General features: G+C 49.7%; 1 protein-coding gene across 2 annotated transcripts; it reads left to right on the top strand.

Moving 5' to 3' along the window:
* The first annotated feature begins 1,919 nt into the window (after window positions 1–1,919).
* Window positions 1,920–19,264, top strand: AKR1B1 (aldo-keto reductase family 1 member B). Of its 2 annotated transcripts, XM_081243866.1 has the most exons (11): window positions 2,344–2,449; window positions 2,556–2,606; window positions 10,628–10,795; window positions 11,511–11,627; window positions 12,715–12,792; window positions 13,099–13,221; window positions 13,727–13,833; window positions 14,156–14,237; window positions 14,801–14,884; window positions 16,541–16,623; window positions 18,863–19,264. In XM_081243866.1, the coding sequence occupies exons 1-11, from the start codon at window positions 2,444–2,446 to the stop codon at window positions 18,903–18,905; spliced, it is 942 nt and encodes a 313-aa protein (XP_081099992.1). In that variant the 5' UTR covers window positions 2,344–2,443; the 3' UTR covers window positions 18,906–19,264. The 2 variants fall into 2 exon arrangements, with proteins under 2 accessions (XP_081099991.1, XP_081099992.1); XM_081243865.1 differs by lacking the exons at window positions 2,344–2,449; window positions 2,556–2,606 and adding an exon at window positions 1,920–2,062.
* The last annotated feature ends 869 nt before the right edge of the window (window positions 19,265–20,133 follow it).

Raw genomic sequence — 20,133 nt, 5'->3', positions numbered from 1 at the left:
GAGGCAAGGAAGTGCCAAGGGTAGAAAGTTTAAGGAGGTGTCCACATTCAGGCCTGCAATTTTTCACCTAAGTACCTCACTTGCCTCACCCCAGTCCCAGCACTATACCTACAGTATGGTGTGTGTGTGTGTGTGTGTGTGTGTGTGCGTACGTGCACATGTATGTGTGTTTTAGTTTCTAATTATTTCCTCAGGATGAGATTACTGGTTCTCATGATGGGATTATTGGTTTCGAGTACATCAAGATTCATATTGCTCTTAATAGGAATTACTAGAATGTTTCTCGAATTCCATTGATGGTTTTTTAAAGAATAATTTTGATATGTGTACAATGTCATTTTTCAAAGATTACAGAGGAAACAGGGCCTATCAAAACAGTATGTCCCAAATACAGTGCTATTGTTGCTATAGAAGATCCACAGGTCTGACTTTTTACATTTGATAGCCCAGTCAGAATACTCCATTTTTAGCCAGTTACACTTTCATGCAGCCAACTTGTAAACTCAATCATCAAAGAAAAAACAACAAAGCCATTCATAATGAATCTACGTCCCTAACAGATAACCCCTCTGTGTATAGCAACCTGGTCACTCAGGGTGACTTTGGACAGCAACCTCTATGCCAACAAAGATCTTATGAATGCAGTGTGGTAGGCTACTGCTGTTTTACCACAAACCAAATTCCCAGCGGTAGGCTCAAATTAAAATTCTATTATTGGGGGGACAAATAGTATCAGAATTTGCCTACTAACAGTTTTTATAATAGTCTAAAGGAAAAAATCTCTGGGCTAGTCTGTTTTGTATAAATTTTTCCTAGGGGGGCACTTTTTAGAAGTCACTAAACGGAAAATCACCAGAATGGAGTTTAGAGAGGTCTGGTTCCTGAGTCATTACCGGGCAGAGGTAGTTCCCAATCTTGCATAATTAGGGGAAATATTAAAGGGAGTTGGAGCAGAAAGATCAAATTTGAGGTAGGGTGCAGCATCATGGAGAAGCGTTGTTGGAAAGAATCCAAAATTCTCTACAAAGCTCTTCCAGCAACTTTCCTATGGTTTTCTTGGAAACTAATGTGTTTTCCTACCTGCCAGTTAAGGCCGATTAATTTATTATCTAGCACCTCCTAATTCGGAATATTTTGAAGCTACAATATTAAAGTTAACTTTTCTTTTGTGGGTTTCTGCCTTATTCATCTAGAGCTTCGCGAAGTTACCATGTATGAAATGTGCTGCTTTGATGGAGTCATACTTACCAAAGACTGAATGTCCTCTCTGTGTTCTGGATTAAGCTCATCAGGGATTTCTAACCTCAAGAGATGCTGGCTTTTGGAGGAAGGCTTGCTGAACCACACTCAGTGTGTACAGACACAGCTCACATCTAGGGTGGAGTGTGAAGTTAGCCCTAGGAGGCTACATACAGGCTGGACAAACCCTAATCTCCAGGCGATGTTTTGCAGCAAGATTGCAAGCCACTTCTCTGGCGTGCACCTTTCTAAGAGCAAAGTGTGCTAAACTACAGCAGCAGTCTGTGTGTTCCTACACATTAAAGACCCGGCTTTGGTCAAATTCCCAAAGAGCACGATACTGGTCTTGAACAATAGACAAATGTACCCATATGCGCTCTTTTAAAAAATGAAAAACCCCTTCCCAGGCTACTTACTTACGAGAAGTCTGTTACTTTTGCTAAAACATTCGCGTTTCCACGCTCCACAGCAGTTGGCTGAGCCAGCTGCGCCGCGTGGGGCGTGGGCGAACCACCGGCTAGAAAAGAATCCGGTCCCGCTAAGACCTAGCAGGAGGAGCCTCCCCGCGGAGCCACCCCACCCCGGGCGAACAGAGGCGCTGCGTCCTGATTGGCGGGCGAGCCAATCAGAAGCCGCCTTGCGTAGCCGGGCGCCTATCATACCCGCCGCTTCATCGGGCCTCACCGGCTATATAAAGGACCGCGCTACAACCTGCGCTGCACGGTCCTCTGATCGGAGTCTGCGGAGCTCAGCAGTCATGGCCAACCACCTCGTGCTCTACACCGGCGCAAAGATGCCCATCTTGGGGCTGGGCACCTGGAAGGTAGGTGCCCTGAGGAGCGCAGTCCGGGGCTCGCTTCAGGCTCGGCGCGGCCTGGGGCGGGGAGAGACCTACAGTGACCCTGAGCGACCCCGCCGCGGACGCCCCGCCTGGGAGGAGCCACGCTCGGGCTAGCCGGGCCCCCGGCGGGATCCGGCCTGCAGCGCGGGAACCTGGAGGCCGAGGCGGGCGGGGCGTTGGCCTGCGGTTTCGGCCCAGGGGCCTTGCGTGGGGGGCTTGAGAACGCCTCACGGGCGGCCGACCCTGTAACCCCTGGTGCTTGGGACCCGCGGGCCGCACTTTGAATCCGACCCCAGCTGGAAAGTCACTAACGGGGCGCCGAACCAAGGGGGCTTCCCGTGTCCCGCCGCTGTGGCCCCGAGGATGGAGGTCGGGGGCGGGGCCTGAGAGATGGAGGGGAAAGAGCCTTGGGCTCCGGCGTCCCTCGCTCAACGGCACCTCTTAACGCCCGCTCCTTTGTCTTTCTTCGAAATAGTTTGTCCTTAATCGTTTCCGGTTTTGCTCCCTCAGGAATAAGCGTCCCAAGGTAAGCTCGGGAGACTGCAGGTGATTCAATTAGGCGGCACGAGTTTGCCCAGGACCCGTCTATTTACATGTCCCCAGACGCGAGCCACTGAGCTCCCCGGAGCCGGGCGTGCCCCTAGGGGTGTAGTGTGCTGGGTGGAAAATCTGGGCCGGGAGGTTCCCGCTCGTGCAAAACTGCTAGCTGCCATCAGTAGTAAAACTGTCTTCGGAGACCTCGGTACCACTGAAATCTCTTCACAGAGTCCCCCAGAAACGGTTAGGAGTAAAAAGGGTAATCTGAGTATCTGAAAATCAGAGAGCACAGAGGGGTGGTATTATGGGCGCCGAGGGAAAACCCAATAATTTGAAGCCACTTATAAGTTAGCTTCGGGTATTGTATATTACATTGCACAGCTGTGACCTAGGTTTTCCTTGGAACTTTGAATATAGGATTGGGCATTGGTTATTTACACACAGACAAGGAAAAGAAAACACTGCATGGATTGAGGACCCCGTGGAATGGTTTGAAATAGAGCAGCGTATGGTGCTTACCTCAACCCGAAAAACCTGCAGTTGAAAATTTGTAAATATAAGGGTGAATACAGCGTCGTAGAGTTGTCTCACACAGAAAGTGTTTCTTGGCCAAAGTGATCAGAGTATATGTGACTTGTGTTTCCTTCCAAAAGCCCAGTGGTGGCTCTAAGGGTGTAATTGAATTATGACCATTGTACCAAGTTAAATTGCATCTGTCACAGGTTATTCTCCTGGAATGGATGTGAACAGACACTTTGTTGGCAATGGCAAATTACAGTTTTTACGATGGTGAACCACCATCACATGTAACCGGAACAAAAGTTCCACAAAACAATACTTAAACCTTACTGATTGGGATGCATTCCAATATTTTTTTTTTTTGCGGTATGCGGGCCTCTCACTGTTGTGGCCTCTCCCGTTGCGGAGCACAGGCTCCGGATGCACAGGCTCAGGCGGCCATGGCTCACGGGCCCAGCCGCTCCGCGGCATGTGGGATCCTCCCAGACCGGGGCACGAACCCGTGTCCCCTGCATCAGCAGGCGGACCCCCAACCACTGCGCCACCAGGGAAGCCCCAATATTTTTATTCTAAGCTCACGGTTTCAGAAATTATGGTCCTGACCTTAGGTTCCTCATTTCAAAATCACTAGGCTGGGGTAAATAAGGAGTAAAAGTTGATAAAAGCGGCTTTTAAATCATTTGCTTGAGCACTTAACACTCCCCCCACCAACCCCAAAGCTGTATATTTAGTTAAGATAGCTCTGTAAAATCTGTACATTTAGATCAGTCATTCCAGCAGACTAAGTTCATTGAAGGCAAGGGTAGCGTCTACCTTGGTCACAACTATTTACAGCACTGCTCCAGGTGCCTGGTAAATTGTAGGTACCCTAAAGATATGTGTTGAATTAATACGAAGAAGTAAGATAACTAGATTTTGGGGGCGGCGAGGAGATGTTGTACGGAATTGTGTAGAGGCGTGGTAGGGGAGGTGACAATGAAATGGTATAAATATGGGCTTGGAGTAGATTTCCTTTTTTTTTCAAGTAAAAAAGGTATATGAATAGTGTTTTAATACCTTTCCCCTGTGTGTGTGTATATGTTCCTTCACAGATGCTGGACAAAAATGGGGTTACCTAAATACCATTTGCTTATCTTTGTGAGAACTGGGGGAGGCTCTGGGAGTGGGTGCAGCACCTCGTTCCTGTGGATCTTCCATGTGACGGAGGCTGTGTTGTATCCTTCAGACTCCTGGTGGGGCTCTGGGAGTCTCCAATCACTGTTCCTTTGAAGGTCCTCACACTCTCCGTTCCCTCTTTGGAGGTGAAGGTTTCAGGCCGATGGGAGAGCATCTCTGCCTCAGAGCCCATGTGGCTTAGAGGCAGTTTCCCTTGGCAAGCTTGACTTCCCCAATGGACGGTATATAAGCCATGAGCGTTGTATTGCCAGGAAGCGACTAAAACAGAGATTACTTGTGATGCTGACCAGTGTCCCGTTGCTAATAAATGTTTGGCCCTAGCTGAAAACTTGATGGTAAATGGCCGTTGTAACTCACCCACATACTCGAAACCTAGGAACGGAGGTAGAGTTTCTCCATCTCTTTTCCATTTTCTCTGTATCTGCCCACACCCAGGAGCCTTTGAGACATTTTTCCCTAATTTCTAGCCACCCGCCCCCCAGTAAAGTTCAACATCACAGATAGACTGTACATATGTCTGTCCAGTGGCTCTTTGGCGGGCCACAAACCATTTTATAAGCTAAGATTTTTTTTTTTTTGCAGCCGATAAACCAGTTTTTGCCTCTTTGAGGGTGATATCACTTCCTTTAAGAATAGTAGAGGGCTTCCCTGGTGGCGCAGTGGTTGAGAGTCTGCCTGCCGATGCAGGGGACGCAGGTTTGTGTCCCGGTCCGGGAAGATCCCACATGCCGCGCAGCAACTAGGCCCGTGAGCCATGGCCGCTGAGCCTGTGCGTCCGCAGCCTGTGCTCCGCAACGGGAGAGGCCACAACAGTGAGAGGCCCGCGTACCGCAAAAAAAAAAAAAAAAAAAAAAGGAGAAAATGCTGAGAAAGAACTCGAGGCAAGCTCATGATGGGCTGAGATCCCAGCCTGGGGGAGAGGGGAGAGGGCAGAGGTGCTGGCACTGGAGCTACAACAGTAGCTTGTTTTTCTGTTCACCAGCCTCATGTCCCTGCAGGCCTACACCTGGAGCTCTTCAAGGTCAAAGAGACTTAAATAAGACCTGCCTGCCCAGGGCCATTCCTGGTCCATCCCCATCTCAAGCAAGTGGAGACAGTGGTGTCTTGGAATTCAGGACAGATTGATTCACATTGAGTGGGAGGAAGTTAATCTTGGTTTCATAAGTTGGTCTGTGTTTGTTGCCAAACCGAGTTATGAGCTTTGGTGTAAAAACCATAGCCAGAATTGACTGTTTTCCTGTGATAAGGCAATGAAAAAGATTCTTCAGCAGAATGCTCTTTATCATTGGAAATTGTGGTTTACATTATTAAACTGTAAAATAAATTTGGACATAGTTGAACACGATAAGCCAAGTGAGGTTGGCTTCTCTGCACCAAACAATGAAAAGCATCTCTGTTGACGTGAAAAATTGCACATTGTTGCCATTCTCAGGGTTCTGCCAGATGCTTATGTTGTTGGAGTCTTATGAGTGTGGCAGATTTTAAGCCTTGTTGATACAAAACTGCCAGATCCAGGTCTCCCAGCTGTGCGGAGTGGGAACGTTGTGTGTAAGCACAGGGCAGGCGAGCAGGCCCAGCTCACTCAGGTTTACCCCAAGTTGATCGGGACTGTATTGTCAACTGATTAAATTAGAGCAGGGGCTAAAACCGTTTTAGTCCCCAGAATATCTGTGTTCAATATCAGAACACCTTTTTATTATTGAGGGGCTGAATTGGAAGCCAGAATGTTATTTGTGAATAGGAGTTAGGACACATCAAGGCTGGGACTGTTGCCTAATCCGCATTTCTTTATATGCTCTTCCAGCAGCTCAGGGGCTGGTAAACTGCAGGCCACAGCCTGTTTTTGTAAATAAAGTTTTATTAGAACACATCTCATTCCTTTACATATTGTTTATGACTGCTTTTGTGCTGCTCCAGCAGCAGAGTTGACCGGTTATGACAGACCATTTGGCCCACAAGGCCTAAAATCTTTTCTGTCTGGCCACTTTCAGAAAAAGTTTGCCAACTCCTCTTCCAGAAGATTCTAAGTAAATTAGTTGGAACCTGGAATACATTTTGAGAAATTAGGCCACAGATGTCTGTTTAACATGCATCTAGTTAAAATGCTTTATATTTACAATGAAAAACAGGAAATTATATTGTGACATCACTAGTATTTAAACAAAACCAATAATAAGAAATAAGCTTAGTTTCTCTTAAATGCAGGTTGAGTTTCTCTGAAGAAAAGCTGGTTTAATCAGAAGAGGTTAAACAGTGTTTTTCAGTGACAGCTTTTCCGGAATATGTTAGTTTTCAAGGCCTTAGAGGTTGATGCACTATTTCTTTATTAATCTAAGTTCACATCAAAAGTTATGGTTGGGGACTTCCCTGGTGGCTCAGTGGTTAAGAATCCTCCTGCCAATGCAGGGGACACAGGTTCGAGCCCTGGTCCGGGAAGATCCCACATGCCGTGGAGCAACTAAGTCCGTGTGCCACAACTACTGAGCCTGCTCTCTAGAGCCCGTGAGCCACAACTACTGAGCCCACGTGCCTAGAGCCTGTGCTCTGCAACAAGAGAAGCCACCGCAGTGAGAAGCCCATGCACCGCAACAAAGACCCAACGCAACCAAAAATAAAAAAACAAATAAATAAATTAAAAAGTTATGGTTACCTGTTTTCTTGCTCCAGGGTTACCATTGGCACACTGTTCTCATACTTCTTACCCAGGATGGTTTTTCTTCCCCAAAGTGAAGTTTCCTTTGTTCCCTACCCACCTCCTTTATTACAAAAATGATACCTGCTAACTAGAGAAAATTTCAACAAAAAAAAAACGTCAGAAAGGACACAGTTCTCTCCTCCCAGAAATCCCCATGTTAAAACTGCAGAGGATTCAATCTCTGAGCTACTTTGTTTTTACCAATGACATTGTTTTATAACCTTTCTCCTTTGGATCTGTGGTGTTTTTGTTGTTGTTTTTTGTTTTTGACTTGCAGAGGGAATAGAGGGAGGGATGTTATCTTAAAGTAACGTGCATGGGCTACAAGCAAAGTGGAAGATGATTAGGTTTTTAAAGGGTGAGAGAGAGAGAGAGAGTGATAGTTTTCCTGGGAGTGCTATATGAAAAAAAAATAGGCCCAGTTTGTGAAGCTGAAGGGGGCCTCAGGGGAAGAGACTTATCACCACTGTCACTTGGTGCCATCAGCCCAGAACATCATCAGGTTGCTGCCCAAGCTAGAGCTTTGGAGCTGTAAGGTCTGAGGGGGATGGGAATAGGTGCATGTGGCCAAGTCACAGGGCAGATTAGTGGCAGAAATGAATTTCAAACATGATTTTGTCTGTAGGATTTGTATTATTGTATTTGTATTATTATTATTTTTAAATAAATTTAAAGGATTTGTATAATTTGGTTATTTATAACTTGGGTGTTTCCTCTGCTGGTTTTCTGCAGATTTCTTATTAGATGTATGGAAACAGATCTTTACGATTTATTTTCTTTTCAAAGTCTCAGTCTGGACCCCTGCCTTCCATGGGCAGTTTTCAATGTGGACATGGGACGGGGAGATGGTGTAATTGTATGTTAGCATTCCCAAGTTTATTGAGTCATTTTTTACCGTATCTTAAAGTGATGAGGGAAGTTAGTTTAGTCTCTGTGGGAAGGGTTCTTGATTGAGATAGCATTGAACATAGTTTGTGGATTCTGGTATATTTTCATCTCAGAGGATGATTTTCCAAGCCCAGGAGACTTGCCCTCTCCCTGACCAGTGTCTCACAGCCCCTTGGGGTCCACCCCAGAGTACACAGACCTCTCAGCAGAGGCTGGCTCTCAGGTCCTCGTGCCAGGGCTTGAATCCTGACATCTTACTGCACCATCATGGCCAGTTTCGTAACCTCTCTGCACCTTAGTTCCCTCATCCACAGAGATAACAGTATCTACCAGGGTCGTGGTGAAGATTCAATTCAATAGTTCGTTTAAAACTAGTGAAAATTGACCCATAACAAATGGCAGCTGTGGTTATTTTCAGTTTGAGCTATTGTGGGCTAAACACCGCACGGGGCAGGTTCCATTTTGTGACATATCTGCCCCGGCACAAGCCTTCTAGCAACCGGCATCCCTGTCGCAGAGGCGGGCCTGGCCCGCCCAGCCCAGGTGAGAGCCATTGGTACCCGGCTGCACACAGCCGGTGGCCGCAGGCAGCCTTAGTCCCCACTGCTGCAAAGGCGTCTCTGAAAAGGGGAGTCCGGCATGTAGCACCCGTTCGCAAGAGTCTTTTTATGAATTGCCACAGCTTGTACAAATTCAACTTGTAAAATGCATGACAGTCCTCGCTTCTGCTTTGCTTTCCCCTTTGAAAGCAGTTTGGGCTTAGCTTCTCAGCACGTGCTTCTCTCGCTAATCAGCCCTCTGTCCAGGGAAGGGTCAGGGAGCTGTAGCTTGTTCGTGACCTCTTGAAGGTCATTTCTGTCCTTGGCTTCTCTATAAAAACATCACAAGAACGTGTTTTTAAGTTTTTTTGTCAGTTGTTCAGCAGCCTTGATTATCCTACTCTGCACTCTTCTGGTTCCAAGGAACTGAATAACCAGTTTAATCTTAAGCAGGAAAAAAAAATGTGTCCGGGTGGGGATTCATTGACTTACAAAATAATGTCAGGTGTACCAGATTCAAGGCTATAAAAGATGTGCCCAGGCGCCGTCTCTCACCAACCCTCATCTCTCCCTCAACCCCACTTTCCTCTAGCAGCTCCTGGCTCACATGCTTCCAGCACCGGGACCCCAGCAGAAGGAAGTCTTGTCTTGGTAGCATCAGCTGAAGTCCAAAGATTGATTCTCATGGGCCTGGCTGGGGTCATGTCTCTGGCCCTGCGCCAGTCGCTGTGGCAGATGCCGTGTGTGGCTGGGCTGGGCCTGGAAAAGGTTCCTGCCCCTCTGCCCAGGGTTGGGGGCTGTGAGGTGCTGGACTGGCACAGTACAGGCCCGCAGAGAAATCCAGTCAGGGAGCCGTCAAGCCTGAAGAGAGCTGACGCGCGCCGGCAGCCAGTTCCCCGGCTGGGTCTCCGTACCTGTTCTCTTTCCTGGGGAGGGGTGTGCTCCGCTCTCAGCAGCTGTGCCCAGGACGCCACAAGGAGGCCGTGGTACTTACTCCCTTCTGGTTATGCCAAGGTTTCCCTGCTCTGTTCCTTTAACAGGGTCGGGGGAGGCTGCAGGTGTAGCTTCTTGGGTCCTCCAGGGAACTAGGAGGTTGCCTGATTGTCTGAAGATGTTTTCTGATCTCATACCTGAGGTCAGCATCGCCTATCCACGCCCCCTACTCCCTCGTGGTGGCCAGAGAGTTGGGCGAGGGTCCCCCGCTCCTCTGCCCTGGCCTGTTCACAACAGCCGATGTCAAAACAGCAGATGTCTGCAGCTGCTCATGGCCCTGGGGAGTTTTCCTGGTCATTCTTTTCTACCCCAGCTCTCCAGAGGAATGCGCTGTATGCACGCAACCGTCTGATGCACACGCGTTTGCTTTCCACCTCTCTGGTCTGAGAGGAGCATCGCGGAGATGAGTGTCTGTGCGGTCAGACTGGGTGCTGGGGGCGCTCCCCGCGCCTGTCCTGCTCACTCAGACGCGCAGATGGTCAGGGCAGGCGCGGCGTTCAGTCTTTCTGCCGCTCTGACCACAAACCACATGGTGGTCTTCCACGGCTCCCATTTCCCCCTCCTGTCAACTCATTTCTGTCCGCTAATACCTCTGAGGGCCCACCTCCCACCTCCACCTCTTAAAGCAGATTCTTACGCAGTGAGATGGGAGCACAGGCCTTTGAATCTGCACCAGTAATGTTCCTGACTTTGATACACTCAAAACTGCTTCAAAACAAGTGATGGCCAATACCAGAATCCATGAGTGGAAGGAGAAAATAAATCATAGGCATTCACTCATGGAACTTGGGAAGCAAACGGGAATTGGAGTGAATATTTACAGCGCTTTTGAAATATTTTGAGCTGTTTGAAGGAAATGGTATCCCTTATTGTCTTGGGAACCTAATAAATTCAGAGATTGGGGGATTTTTTTATACTGTCAACGGGTTCTGAAGAAATAAGGAAGCGAGAGGCTTTGGCCCATCTAATTAAGGTGATCTGTGCTGCTAGTAAGTGGTTGTCAGATTTTCCTAAAATGAAGCAACATTGCATCTCACCTCAGGATGTTCAGACACTTACCGTGGCCTGCCTTTGCTAGCCTTAAAAGAAACAGGAGCCCCTGAGGAGCCGTGGGTTCCTGCCGCCCTTGCTTCTGGGTTGTGTGCACACTGTGTGTTTTGTTTCATTTTTGGTTTTATCCCCATTTCCTGTTTCTTTCAGTCCCCTCCAGGCAAAGTGACAGAGGCTGTGAAGGTAGCGATTGACCTTGGATACCGTCACATTGACTGTGCCCACGTGTACCAGAACGAGAACGAGGTGGGGTTGGCCATCCAGGAGAAGCTCCAGGAGCAGGCGGTGAAGCGTGAGGACCTCTTCATTGTCAGCAAGGTACCCCGCTCTGCAGGGGAGCCTGGGGGAGGGTTCTTGTCCACATTCATCCAGGGGCAGCATTAGCTTAGGGGCCACGACCACGCTCTGGGGCCTGCTAATGCAGCTACGGTTATCACCCGGCAGGCAGTTCTTCCAGGGGAAGTGTGTTGACTCAAGGCCATGAGGGCTCTGGGGCTCACCCGTCTGTGGTCACCTGTCTGTTGGATGGTCATTCCACCCGGACCCATTGGTTGGAGCCCCTTGCTGATGCAGCCAAAGCTGTGGGTTGGCGCCCCCTTTCCAGGGAGTTATCTTTGAGGACGGTACTTGGTTCCCATCTGCAGACTGATCTCCGCCGCTGGCCACTGTCTTTTACCCAGAGGCTGGTGGTGCCCAGAGGACACCAGGTGGGAGGGTGAGGCTGGCTCCACAAAGACCAGCCTGTGGGCGAGTAGGCCAGAGAGCTCATGTTTAGAGCCTGGGGCTGGCTTGCTGACCTGTCCATTCTATTTGGTGCCTTCAGTTTGGTCCTTGTGAAAGGTTTCCTTGATCTGATCATCCTCCCTTCCTTTGGAAGAGTTAGGATCCACGTGTGAAATGGAATCTCCCTCCCCGCTGTTTATAGCGTCACAGTGAAGTGGGTGGGTTGTGGGGAAAGGAAAGCAAGTCCGCTGTCCCCGAGCTGTCTGGCTCCCGGCATGCAGGGTAAGACATGTTCTCTCGCTGGCTTCAGCTGTGGTGCACATTCCATGAGAAGGACCTGGTGAAAGGCGCCTGCCAGAAGACGCTCAGCGACCTGAAGCTGGACTACCTGGACCTCTACCTTATTCACTGGCCCACTGGCTTCAAGGTAGGTACCCGGGGCTCAGGTGTAGCCTGTGGCATCACCCTCTCCTGTTAGCAGGTCGTGAGCAGGTACACAGTCTGTGTGTGTCCTTGCTGCTCTGCTCAAGGTATGGTCCCTGGACCAGCAGCAATGGCATCACCTGGGAGCTTGTTAGAAGTCAGTCTCAGGCCCCATCCAGGCCCTCTGAATCTGAACCTCAGGTGACTCACATGCACGTTTCAGAGTTTGAAGAGTGCTGTTCTTTGTTCTTTGGTGATTGTATAACTTGAAACTTTGTGACAGTGAACGTGGCTCAGGTGACACTCCTGCCCATGGCCATAAGATGTCATCAGTGACCGCCCCTCCCCCCTGCCTCAGGCACCTACACACATACCCATTCACACCCTGTACATGTTTGTGTTTCTACATTCCACACACGCCCCACCTTGCAGAAGCTGGGTAAACCTCGGGCAGCCTGCCTCTTCACAAAAAACTCTAGAGTTATTATGTCCTTTGCCTCCTTTCTAGCCACGGGGCTAGTTATTATGTCCTTTGCCTCCTTTCTAGCCACGGGGCTAGTTATTATGTCCTTTGCCTCCTTTCTAGCCACGGGGCTCAGTTTTCTGCTTTGTCAACCAGCGTGAAAGCATGCAGGTTTTTACCCTATGACTCTATTTGATTGCACTGTGGTGTATCGGGGCCTTACTTTCATCCTTTGTTTTTCACAGTAAGCTGGCAAGGCTCGGTGAGGTGGTCGTTTTGTAGGTTTGGATCCAGCCAGGACATGGGCCCTGTGAATCCTGATCCTGGGACCTCCCTGCCCATCCACACACTGCCATCCACAGCAGGGTTCATCTCACTGACCAAGAATTGTCCATCTCCACCTGGTGGTCAGCACCAACCCATTTGATAGAAAGAGGGTCTGGGGGCTTCAGGAGTTGTCTGCCATTTCTTTTCCACACTGACACGGATTCGCTCTTGATTATCCTCTAAAACCATAGCCAGCTATTGTAGCTTAGAATAATTGTTCTAGAACTTTGCTTTCAAAGATGCAGCTCCCCCAGCAGATGTATGCAGGTCTGTTACTGATTGTTTTTGATTGTTACCACAGCCTGGGAAGGACTTTTTCCCATTGGATGGGGATGGCAACGTGGTTCCCAGTGACAACGATTTTGTGGACACCTGGACGGTAAGGCAGCCCCTGGCTTGGCCCCCACTTCCTTGCCAGCTCCCCAGTCTCCTTGCGAGGGGCCAGGTGTGAATATTCGGGTCTGCCATTTCTTTCACTGTAATTGTTACTCCCTTACTGTGTTTTGCTTTTTGTCTCATTAAAGCCAACCTGGCTTTTGTCTTGGTGCCTCGTGTCTTCCCAAAGATCTAATTTGTTGTCACAGAATAGGGCAGGACCTGTTAAGTTGACTGGTGAGAGAGGTGCTTCTGGTCCTTGTCCTTTTGGGCAAATGTCAGCAGCAAGCATGCCCTCTTTGGTCTCTAGGCCATGGAAGAGCTGGTGGACGAAGGGCTGGTGAAAGCTATTGGAGTCTCCAACTTCAACCATCTCCAGGTGGAGAAGATCTTAAACAAACCTGGCTTAAAATATAAGCCGGCGGTTAACCAGGTAACATCCGGCAGGGAAGCCGCTGTGCGTGTTTGTTACCGTGTGATCCTGGCAGTTACTTTCTGTCCGTGTCACCTGGGGAGCAGCCGGGAGGCAGGTCCCTGGATGCTGGCAGAGTCCTGATTTATGGCTCAGAAAGATAGTGACACATCTGGGAGTGAAACTTGCAGGAGAGAAAGGGTTTGAGCCTGCCTTGTGAAGACGCGGGGTCTTGAGATGAGCTGTGTGCAGACATTGAGATCCTCAGACCTGTCCCAGTTGATCAATGGCCAAAGCCAGAAAAACCCTCAGGGCCCATGGCGGCAGTAACAAGATTATTATCGTTAATGTCAAGGACAGTTGCTGGGAAACAGAGACAGTTGTTACAGCTTATCTAGGAGTTGGGACATGGGTTACATATAACTTTATGTCTGGGGAGGGGAGGGCTTAGCATGGGGAGACTTCCTGTGTGTCCCGTGGCCTGTGCCCACAGTAGCACCATCAGCCCTCCTGTTTGCATCTGCAGGTCGAGTGCCACCCGTACCTCACTCAGGAGAAGTTAATCCAGTACTGCCAGTCCAAAGGCATTGTAGTGACTGCCTACAGTCCCCTTGGCTCTCCCGACAGGCCCTGGTGAGTTTCCATGGGATTGTGTTCTCTTGTCAGCTAGTGACGATTAGCAGTGGCTACAGAGAAAAATCCAGCATCAAGGAAAATGCTTCTGGGGCTGATGGGCAGACCTCCCCAGGAGCCTCCTGTTGGGCTTCCTGGTTGGTGTTTCCAGTAAGCAAGATGCCTACTCTTTTTCCAACGGGTTGGGCGTTTGTAACTGAGCTCTGAATCAGAAGACAGGCGGGCTGCCCTCCAAGGTCGATGAGGGTTAGGGTTAGGGTTGCCGGCTGCCTGGAGTGGTGGCGATGATGGTTGCTCACGCAGACCGTGTTTCTGTCTCCAGGGCCAAGCCCGAGGACCCTTCCCTACTGGAGGATCCCAGGATCAAAGCGATTGCAGACAAACACAATAAAACCACAGCCCAGGTACAGCCATTTCCAGGCGCTCATGACTGTTCCCAGAACTTCCTGCATTCGTGGTGGTGGTTCCCATTAGCCAGAGCGGGGAGAGTGACCGAGCCCTGTCACGTGCTCCCTGGACGTGTGGCTGGGGTCCTGGAGTGTGTGGTGGAAGGGGACTTAGAAGACTGCGTGTGGTCTGGGGATCATCGGACCTGACCTTCTACCTCCGAGGGCTGGCCCGAGGGTCAGCACTCAGCACTGTTTGGGAACACCCGTCTCTGTGCTCACAGAAGGCCACTCGTGATCAGCTGAGCGCTCCCAGATGGTAGAGCGAGTTCCCAGACGGGGAGTAATGTGCCCATGAGATGCGGAAGCACGTGGCGAGGAGGCTGAGAGCGGGGCTCAGGGGTCAGATCCTGAGCGCCTCCCCTCCCCCTTGCTGGGCATGACCCCATCACCTCTGAGCCTTGGTCTCCTCGCTGTGAAGTTCTGGGGTTTCTTTCTCCAGGTGATGGGTGTGTAAGATTAGGTGAGATGAGAGTGCAGAGCTCCTGGTATACGGACGCACTCGGCACCTCTGTTCACAGGTTCTGATCCGGTTCCCCATGCAGAGGAACTTGATCGTGATCCCCAAGTCTGTGACGCCTGAACGCATTGCTGAGAACTTCCAGGTAAGATCCTGGCTGGTCGGCCCAGGGTCTCCTCAGTGGAGCAGGGGCCAGCTCTTCACAGGGCCTCTGGATTGTCGTGTGTGTGGGCCCCCCCCTTCCCCCGTCTCCTCTTGGAGTGGCAGGGAGCCCACCGTGGACTAGGGACAGTGGTTCCTCTGGGAGGCGGTGCTACGCCCGGCAGGCCCTGGGCCTCGGGCCCCCGCTCTGCATGCACACGCCTGTGCTGAGGCTCCTCGGGGAACTCGTCATTTGCCGAGAAATGTCGCTCTTGAGTGATGCTGCCTGGGTTTGCATCAGGGCTCCGTTACTGTGCCTCAGTTTCCCCATCTGTAAAATAGTACCTATTTCAAGAGTTGTCATGAAGATTAAAAAAGATGCACCGAAGGGCTTCATGCAAAGCTTGGTACCTTCATAAGCACTCAGCAAACACTGCTGTGCCGATAAGTCCGTGGCCTGCAGACACCTTACAGGGCACCAGTGAGGTGTTCTTTCCGAGCACCTGCCGGAGCGGAGCAGACCTCCTGGCACCTCCTGCCTGCCTGCCTCTCATACCAGTGTTGGGGGCTGGGCTGGGAGAAGAGCTCTCCAGGAGGGTCCCTGTGCCCGTGAGCCTCTGCTGTCACTGAGCAGAGCAGCGCTGCCAGGACCCCCTCTGTCTTCCCCTGAACCCTGGTTCCCAGCAGCTCTTGTTTCCATAGCAAGCAGCTGATTTTTGCCTGTTCCACTGGCCAGTGTCACACGTGCTGCTGGTCCCTGGGGCCTGGGGAGGGTGGAGGAGATAAGTGGTAAAAGAGTGACCACGAGAAACACATATCCTGCTAGAGATGGATTTTTGGTTTCATATTTTATTTTTTCAAGGTGTTAGAAAAGAAACATCATAAAATGACTAATCTCTAGTACTAACATAATTATTCTGCATCTTACTGTGTAGTCTTTGCACATTTTTGCACAGTTGTGATCACAGAGTATGCAGCAGGCTTGCTTTCCGCACATTCCGTGATCATCCAAGCTGAGGGCCCTCCTCTGGTCCTGGGGTAGGCAAAGTTCTCCACCTGATAACGCCTTTCTCGTCTTCTCTGTCTGCCAAGACCTTATCTGGCTTCGTAGGCCCATCTCAGATGGCGTCTCCTTTGACCACATCCTTCAGCTTCCCAGCTGGAACTCCTTCCTGATTCCTCTGGATTCCCTGCGTGCTTTGTGGAGCATCTTTCCTGCAGTGTGCAGCTAATTATTCCCTGTAGCATAGCTGTTGAATTACCTCATCCTTTGCTTCATTGTAAACTGAGGCAAAGACACTCCTTACCCATCACTGTATTCCCCCTGGTGCTTATCACAGTGGAAGTGCTCGGCAGAGGTTTTGAAATGAATGGAAGAAATAAATGGAAGAAAAAGTATCATTTTGTTCGGAGGTTCTGGAAGGGAAGGTCTGTTTTCATTGTTCACATAGTACCCAGACAAAACATGTGCGTTCTCTGAATAGTCATGTAAGAAACTTTCTCTGAGTTTAGTCTACCTTCCTGCCCCTCCGCACTCCAGGCAGCATCTCATCAGCGATCCTGCCTGGAGCTGCTTGTATGCTTTCCTATTCTGTGTTTGATAGCTGTTTACAGAGCTTATTGGAGAGTTGGGTTTTTTTTTTTTTCTTTTTCTTTTTAGGTCTTTGACTTTGAACTGAGCAGTGCGGAAATGACCACCTTACTCAGCTACAACAGGAACTGGAGGGTCTGTGCCTTGGTGAGGTGAGTCCTGGGAGAGCCCCAGGAGGGTATCAGGTGCTGCAGATGAAAGAATAACTCCTGGAGGCCTTACTGTCCAGGTCCTGCTATTGGAGCGGCTCTGACTTGTGCATGTTACCTTGCCTGTTAACTTGCCTTCTCCTCCGTGTACAGCAGGAAGCATTTACGCTGTGTCAGCTGAGCCGCACTCAGCCCCCCGGGAAATGCAGGGAGCTCTGCCCTAGATGTCTTCTCCCGCTCCCGTGCACTGTTGGCCTAACCTGCAGTAACCACATATATTGACTTTTAATTTTCAAATTTTAGTGGCACATCTGAAACCAGATGATCCCAGGTGGCTCGTGCCCCGCCTTCTTGGAAAAATTTGCATGTGACTCTTTACCTCTAATGACTAATGAAAGGGTTTTAGTCGGAAGACCATGGTGCGTGGGGCTCGTGATCATCCCAGCTCTGACAGCGATTAAACCATGTGACTGAGAATCACTCGGCCCCTCCAGCTATATATGTGCTGGTTCCTTGTATTCCCTCTGACTTGTAGTTTGGAATCTGAGGGAGATGACAAGGAAGGTTGTTTCTTCTCTTTTCGTTTTTGCACCACTGCATTCACTCCGTAAAGTTTAAAACACATTTTCTGCTTTCAAGGAGAATCTCCCCACTTCACAGTGGAGACTAAGAACCTCCTCTCTCGTGATTTTTATCGTCCGACTTCTCTGTTTCTTCTCTTCTTCTCAAGTAGTTACTCTTCTAAGCAAAACTTGAGCATTCCCTAAGGCCGGCTCGGGTGCTAGCTCTCTCTTTCCAGCCTCTGCTCTCTCTCCAGTTCTGGGTTTGCACCGCTGGTGGCTTCCCACCGCCCTGGCAGGTGTCCGCCAGGTTTGCATCTTGGCCGATAACACTCTGCTGAGCTTCGGTCAAGCACAGGCCTGTGAGCGTGTTGCTGCCACGCCGTGGCCTGAGATTGGGAGTAGGCCACAAGCAGAGTTTACCACTGGCCCTTTCTGATGTCCCTGTTTACGTTAATGGTGCTTACCCTTTAGACATTAAGATCAGTTTTGATCTAGTGGACAAGGGAGAGAGAAGAGAGAAGTGAATCGGTCGCCAAGTTACATCTGTTCTGCTTTGAGAATCGCTGATCGTTCATTCAGTTTCCTTTTCCCTTCCCGCTGCTGACGCAGCGCATTGAAAGGCAGACAAACCACAGGGGTTTTCTGTTCGGTCCCTTTATGTATAGACTCCTTCTACTCTCCAGTGCTGTTCTAGAAACAGCTGTCAGATTATCCTGTGGCCACTGATGTTTAATGGGTTAGGATTGGAGCGGGGAGGGGGCGGCTGGCTGCAACATCCCCAGGTCACCTAGGAAGCTTTTTCTAACCATACGTGCACATACATACGTACATACACATTGCCACAGTTTGGCATCTATTGCTATACTGAGCCCCTGTGGCTAATGGCAGTGTTACATTTCTCAGGTTTGATAGGATGCCAAAAAAAAAAAAAAAAAAGCCATGGGGAACTTTTGAATGGCCTAAATATTTGAGTAGGAGTTGTATGCCCCAAGCAGGGTTCACCCTGGGCCTTCCACACTCTGCCCAGCCAGACTTCCCAACGCTATTGCCATTCCATTCCCAACACAGGCCGTTGGCCCTGCAGATGGGACTGTGTGAACCTTGGCCAACACGTACGCCTGCATCAGTCCACCCCCAGCTCGACATCCAGCCTGTCCCCTCTCCCTGTGTTTCCTGTAGCAAATCCTCAACTACTCTCCTGGCTTCACTTCAGCTCCCACTGGTACCAGGAGGTTTTGGAGATGACAGTGGCTTCTTGTTCCACGTGTTCGGAGCACTTGCTGTGTCACGTGTGCACACTGTTAACATCTCTTATGTTATTATTATCACCCTCTTCCTGTTTAAGGCAACAGGTGCTCTCTGGTCCTGCAACTAGACTGAGTTACCAGGCAGCAGGAATCGTGTCTTGCCGCCCTGCACACCCTAGGCACAGTGCTGGGCACACGGGGAGGGTGGTGTCCATCACACAGGTGCTGATGGACGAGAGCCCCCTGGCAGAGGACTGGAAGGTGGGCCACGACCCCAAGGGCAGACCCAGGATCTGCAGTCTCAGAAGAGGCTCGTGCCCTCTGAGGCCTCTATTTCTACCTAAATGAGACACCATTTCTGACTTTTTGAAGTGTGTTATGGTCAAAATCTCTTCCTCAAAAAGCTAATATGTGTCTGTTTTCTCCTGATAGCTGTGCCGCCCACAAGGATTATCCCTTTCACGAGGAGTTTTGAAGCTGTGGGCGCCTGCCCCTCCCCAGGTGACCTGCTTTTCCCCGCCTCACTTTAATTGTGTGTAGTATAGTTTGGCCTGTGTCCCTCAGCGGTGGGTCAGCGACTTACAGACGAACCAACGAGGGCTCAGCCAGCTTGGTGTTGGGTCCGAAGAGCAGAATCAGTAGATTAGAAGTTTCTTCAGTTTTCCTTGCCCTTCTTGTCCATCCGGGGAAAGCACAACCCAAATACCCTTTTCTAAATCGAATTTACAAAATCAAAATAGTGCCTCTAACACTTACATTTTGATTGCTTGGAACTGTAATCCTTTCAGCTAGACTTTTCCTGGCCTCAAATAAAATGTGCTCTTACGAGTTTGATGCTGTTTATTTTGTTTTGGTTTGTTGAAACGATGTACCGCCTTCCCTGCTCCTCAACCTTCCTCCTGTTGGTACCCATACAGCAGGCCACTCAGCTCTGCAACAGGAGGGAGGACTTGGTGTCTTTAGTTTTAGGTGGGGACCCCTCACCTCGGTACTTCACCCGTTTAGCTTTAGGGGTCTGGGTCTCATCCTGGCTGCGCATCAGAGACACCTGGGAGGTTTTGAATGCTAGCACGCCTGGTCCTCATCCCTGGAAACTGATCTCATTTGTCCAGGTGTAGCCAGGACATCAAGACTTTGCAGGATCCCTGGGTGACTGTAATGTGTAGCCAAGGCTGAGAGCCTCAGCTCTACGGCTGAGCCAGAACACACGTCCATTTGTTATTTCACAAATTACTTGGTGGTTCCTCCTACCTGTGAAGGCCAAAGTCCTATGGTTACTAAGCAGCACCACTCACAAGAAACTGCTTTCATGAAGCTCATTGTCTGGACCAGAGGGAAGAAAAGCATCAATAATTGGTATTAGCTTGGGCCACTATAGCAAACTATTGGGTTGGCCAAAAAGTTCGTTTGGGTTTTACATAAGATTTTACAGAAAAACCGGAATGAACTTTCTGGCCAACCCAATACTAGAGACTGGGCGGTTTAAACAACAGAAATGTATTTCTCAAGGCCCTGGAGGCCTGTAGTCCAAGATCAGGGTGCCAGCATGGTCGGGTTCTGCTGAGGGCCCTCTTTCTGGCTGGTAGACGGCCACCTTCTCGCTGTATCTTCAAGTGACAGAGATGGATGAATAAGCAGGGTTACAAAAGTAAGGGCCTTGTATTACTTTTACAAATGCTGTTGCTTTTTAAAAAATAATGTTT

Source organism: Mesoplodon bidens (genome assembly GCF_964165515.1).
Source record: "Mesoplodon bidens genome assembly, chromosome: 9".
NCBI lineage: Eukaryota > Metazoa > Chordata > Mammalia > Artiodactyla > Ziphiidae > Mesoplodon > Mesoplodon bidens.
The sequence above is the reverse complement of the archived record's forward strand: the minus strand, read 5'-3'. Positions and strand labels throughout refer to the sequence as shown.

Excerpts from the sequence above, each read along its gene's own strand:
- AKR1B1 (XM_081243865.1), top strand. The coding sequence starts at position 1,997 with ATGGCCAACCACCTCGTGCTCTACACCGGCGCAAAGATGCCCATCTTG. Across the intron at positions 11,628-12,714 it reads ACTGGCCCACTGGCTTCAAG|CCTGGGAAGGACTTTTTCCC; the intron begins GTAGGTACCCGG and ends TTGTTACCACAG. Across the intron at positions 13,834-14,155 it reads GGCTCTCCCGACAGGCCCTG|GGCCAAGCCCGAGGACCCTT; the intron begins GTGAGTTTCCAT and ends TTCTGTCTCCAG.